The 3229-nt window shown below is 39.4% G+C and overlaps 1 protein-coding gene across 2 annotated transcripts; it reads left to right on the top strand.

Moving 5' to 3' along the window:
* Window positions 1-260: 260 nt before the first annotated feature.
* On the top strand, window positions 261-2375 carry LOC148036904 (uncharacterized). Of its 2 annotated transcripts, none has more exons than XM_087677205.1 (4): window positions 261-432; window positions 1025-1170; window positions 1495-1646; window positions 2250-2375. In XM_087677205.1, the coding sequence occupies exons 1-4, from the start codon at window positions 387-389 to the stop codon at window positions 2335-2337; spliced, it is 432 nt and encodes a 143-aa protein (XP_087533331.1). In that variant the 5' UTR covers window positions 261-386; the 3' UTR covers window positions 2338-2375. The 2 variants fall into 2 exon arrangements, with proteins under 2 accessions (XP_087533331.1, XP_087533330.1); XM_087677204.1 differs by having other exon boundaries at window positions 1025-1179.
* Window positions 2376-3229: the final 854 nt, after the last annotated feature.

Genomic DNA, 3229 nt, shown 5'->3' with positions numbered 1-3229 from the left:
GCTGATGAGCTGATCAATAGATTAACTACTGATTATGAGGAGGATTTACGCGCAAATTAGTCGTGATCCTGCTTATACGTCTAGTCAGCTTCATGTCGGTCAAGTTGATGCTGGTGTGTGTGTGTGTCGATCGAGCTACCAAAATCGATTGGTGTGCCGGTCGATGCGCCTCCGTTATCAGAGTGTTATAAGGGAAGCCATTGTACTACTCAAGAGTGTTATAAGGGAAGCCTTGAATTGTTGTGTCATCGAGTCAGTACTTAGCATAGGAATGTAGCTTCAATATATAAGATTACTGAGCCATGTGATGTGATGATCTTCTGCAGAAGATTTTGATTAAGTTGCAGTTATAACTAGAGGTTTGTATCAACTCGGGAAGCGTAAATATGGGTTCTCTCATGGCTGGCTGGAACTCTCCTGTCCTGAGCAAAGGTATATGCTATATAATATTAATCATCAAAGGCTGATTACGTTAGCATCATATATATCAAGACTGATTGGAGTAGTATAATTGCTGATGATCATCAAAGCGCCGGTAAATCGTCTATAGCTAAATATACTTAGCAGAGACTGAACTGAATATTCGTAAAAATGGGGAGATTGAATAGACGTGATTGTATGTACTTGGACTCGTGAATATACAGCTGTGATCAGGGTTTTTAATGTGCAAGTATAATTCCGAGTGTGGATCAGTGCAGTAGATTTAATAAAAGCAAGTCTGGGCCATGGCAATCAATCAGCAGAGATGAAAATGGGATGTTTATAACAATATATCTGAACGTAATTAATTTCAGATTATCGTAGATCATTACACGGAATTTTATCTTGCACTGGTAATTATTGTCAGCAAAGGAGTAAAACAGAGGATGATAATGGGATGTCTGTCTAGGGTGCAGCTAGGGCTTAGGTTTTATGATGCACGGCTAATGATTAGGGTTTAGGGTTTTATGATTCAGGGTTAATAATCGGGGCTGTTTATGGCCATTGCTGTTGTGGCCGCCATGCTTGATGGATAATATTGCAGATCCTGGGAGGCATCATGCTAGGCACACATCCTTTACGAAGGCGGAGATCGATCAGTTCTGGAAGTTGAGGCGCGAGCAAGAGGACGCGCATCTGAGAGAAGCCGTGGAGATGGCGAAGCAGCTGGCGCAGCACAAGCCCAGTAACGTAATTCTGGTCTCTTAATCCATTTCTTTCCCCAATTATTAATCAATACCAGGAAGACGATCCTTTTCTAGTATGTGATAAATGTTATAGATGCCCTCTTCTTGATCCGTTTCATCGCTCTGTTGGTCTCCTTTTTAATCACTCTGATCTTTCCATCAATTATTATGTCTTCTGATCCATTTTAATCCAGATTATGCTTATAGGTGCCCTCTTTGATTTTCCTATTCGATGATCGTTAATAACTCTTCGTCCGTCTCATATTATATAAGTTCGCTGTCTCCACACTAATTATGCAGCCTGATCATAAGGATGATGGATGATCAGGACATGGTGGCGACGGACGATCAAATCACCGGCTCTTATAATCCTCCTTGGAGCGGCCATACTAATATTTATTCCGAGCAGGATGAGGCTATTATATCGATGCGGCAACAGATCGAACAGCAGCTTGAAAGGATGGCGGACTCAGCCGACTGGTAATTATTTAATATCATTCTTAAGAGCCGAATTAAATCGTTACCCTAATGATCGGATCAGGTTTTTCCAGTTCGTTTTATTTTTTATAAATCCCGCCCAATCATTATAACTCTTCAGGGTTCCAGTGATGAGCTAATCAGCTCATCTCGCATAATGCATTGTATGCTGCATTCATCATTTAGCAGTCTACTAAGGTTGTCACTAACAATTTTGTTTGGAGTCCTTATAGTATGCATATTCAATTGGTAAATAGTTCAAATTACATACCTCAATGTTCTCATCAGTTAGTTCAGCCATATCTACTCATGTTTGCTCATGATGCTTAAATATTGAGAAGCTTACACTAATAGTATTAATCTTATCTCAAAAACCATCAATGGTCCCACCATCTCTAGTGTGTAACATCTGATAGATGATTTGAATTTGGTTACGAATATTCACTTGTAATATAGCGGTTTAAATATTGAATGCAATAATTTTCAAGCTTTTGATAGTGGTTCAAATGTTGAAAGTTCCACTACATTTTTGAAGCTTTTGCTTGATTATTTGAGTGTTGAATGCTCATTTGAAAAGTCCTTGCTTTGTGGTTTTGTTGATGCAAGGTGGACCAAAAGTAGTTGGGCTTTTTTGAATGATCCAAGGCTAAACTTGGAGTACCAAGTACCACACACAAGAAAATCTCACACGTAATGAATTTCGAGGATGCTTGTATGTATAGGGCTCAAGGGCTTTTATTGAGCTTTTGAGATTGTTTTCCGCATGTAAGAGGGGATTGTGCGTGTGTGTGTTCCCTCCCCCCCCCCCCCCCCCCCCCCAAAAAAAAAAATGCACAATAGTCTTTGGTTATTGTATGATGCTTACTAACCGAACCCTTCGAAAGAGGATCATGTAAAATCTACCATTTCGAAGATGAAATAGTTCGATATGTAATATGGCATTTCTTTGTATATGGTTAGTCTTCAATGACCCTTCCGAGTGCCACCAAACACCTAAAGTGTGTCCCTTGCAAGCTATCACATGTATGCATTTGCATCAACCTTCTCCAGTAGGCACCAAGCACTAAGGACCTCAATCAAGTCCTATGTAAAATTGTTTATGAAGTGTATAAAACCCTCTCCCTTGGAAGTTGCTATTTCATTTTTTGTGTAAGCTATCAATACTTATTCCTAATTGTGCTACTCACTTTCTAGTACAAAATCATCTCTTTTGTCAAATATATTTCAACCTTGTTTGGGTAATGAGAGCCTGGAAGGGTCAATTCAACTTTCAACCATTAGGAGTCCCCGTGTGCACAATCTATTGTGCAATCTTGTGTATGGTTACAAGCTTCTTGGGATTTCATAACACAATTATCCTTCATACTTGGAATTCATGAATCGATTGTTAAGAATATAGGGTGGATCCTAAATGTGGATTTGAGGTTTTGAATAAATTGACATTGGTCAATAGATTCTTCTATAGTTTTGGGCATGGCACTCTATTGGACCTATGTTTTGTGGAGGTGGGGTTCATTTAGAGCTTGTAAGATTTTGGAGATCTAACAAAGTGGATGAGGCTCTGCGTCTTGCTTGTTTGTGTTCCA

The sequence above is a fragment of the Lygodium microphyllum genome, chromosome 4 (assembly GCF_053477565.2).
Source record: "Lygodium microphyllum isolate KBCC chromosome 4, Lygodium_microphyllum_v1.1.10, whole genome shotgun sequence".
NCBI classification, from domain to species: Eukaryota; Viridiplantae; Streptophyta; class Polypodiopsida; order Schizaeales; family Lygodiaceae; genus Lygodium; species Lygodium microphyllum.
Note: the sequence above shows the minus strand (reverse complement) of the source record. Positions and strands in the feature narration are given on the sequence as shown.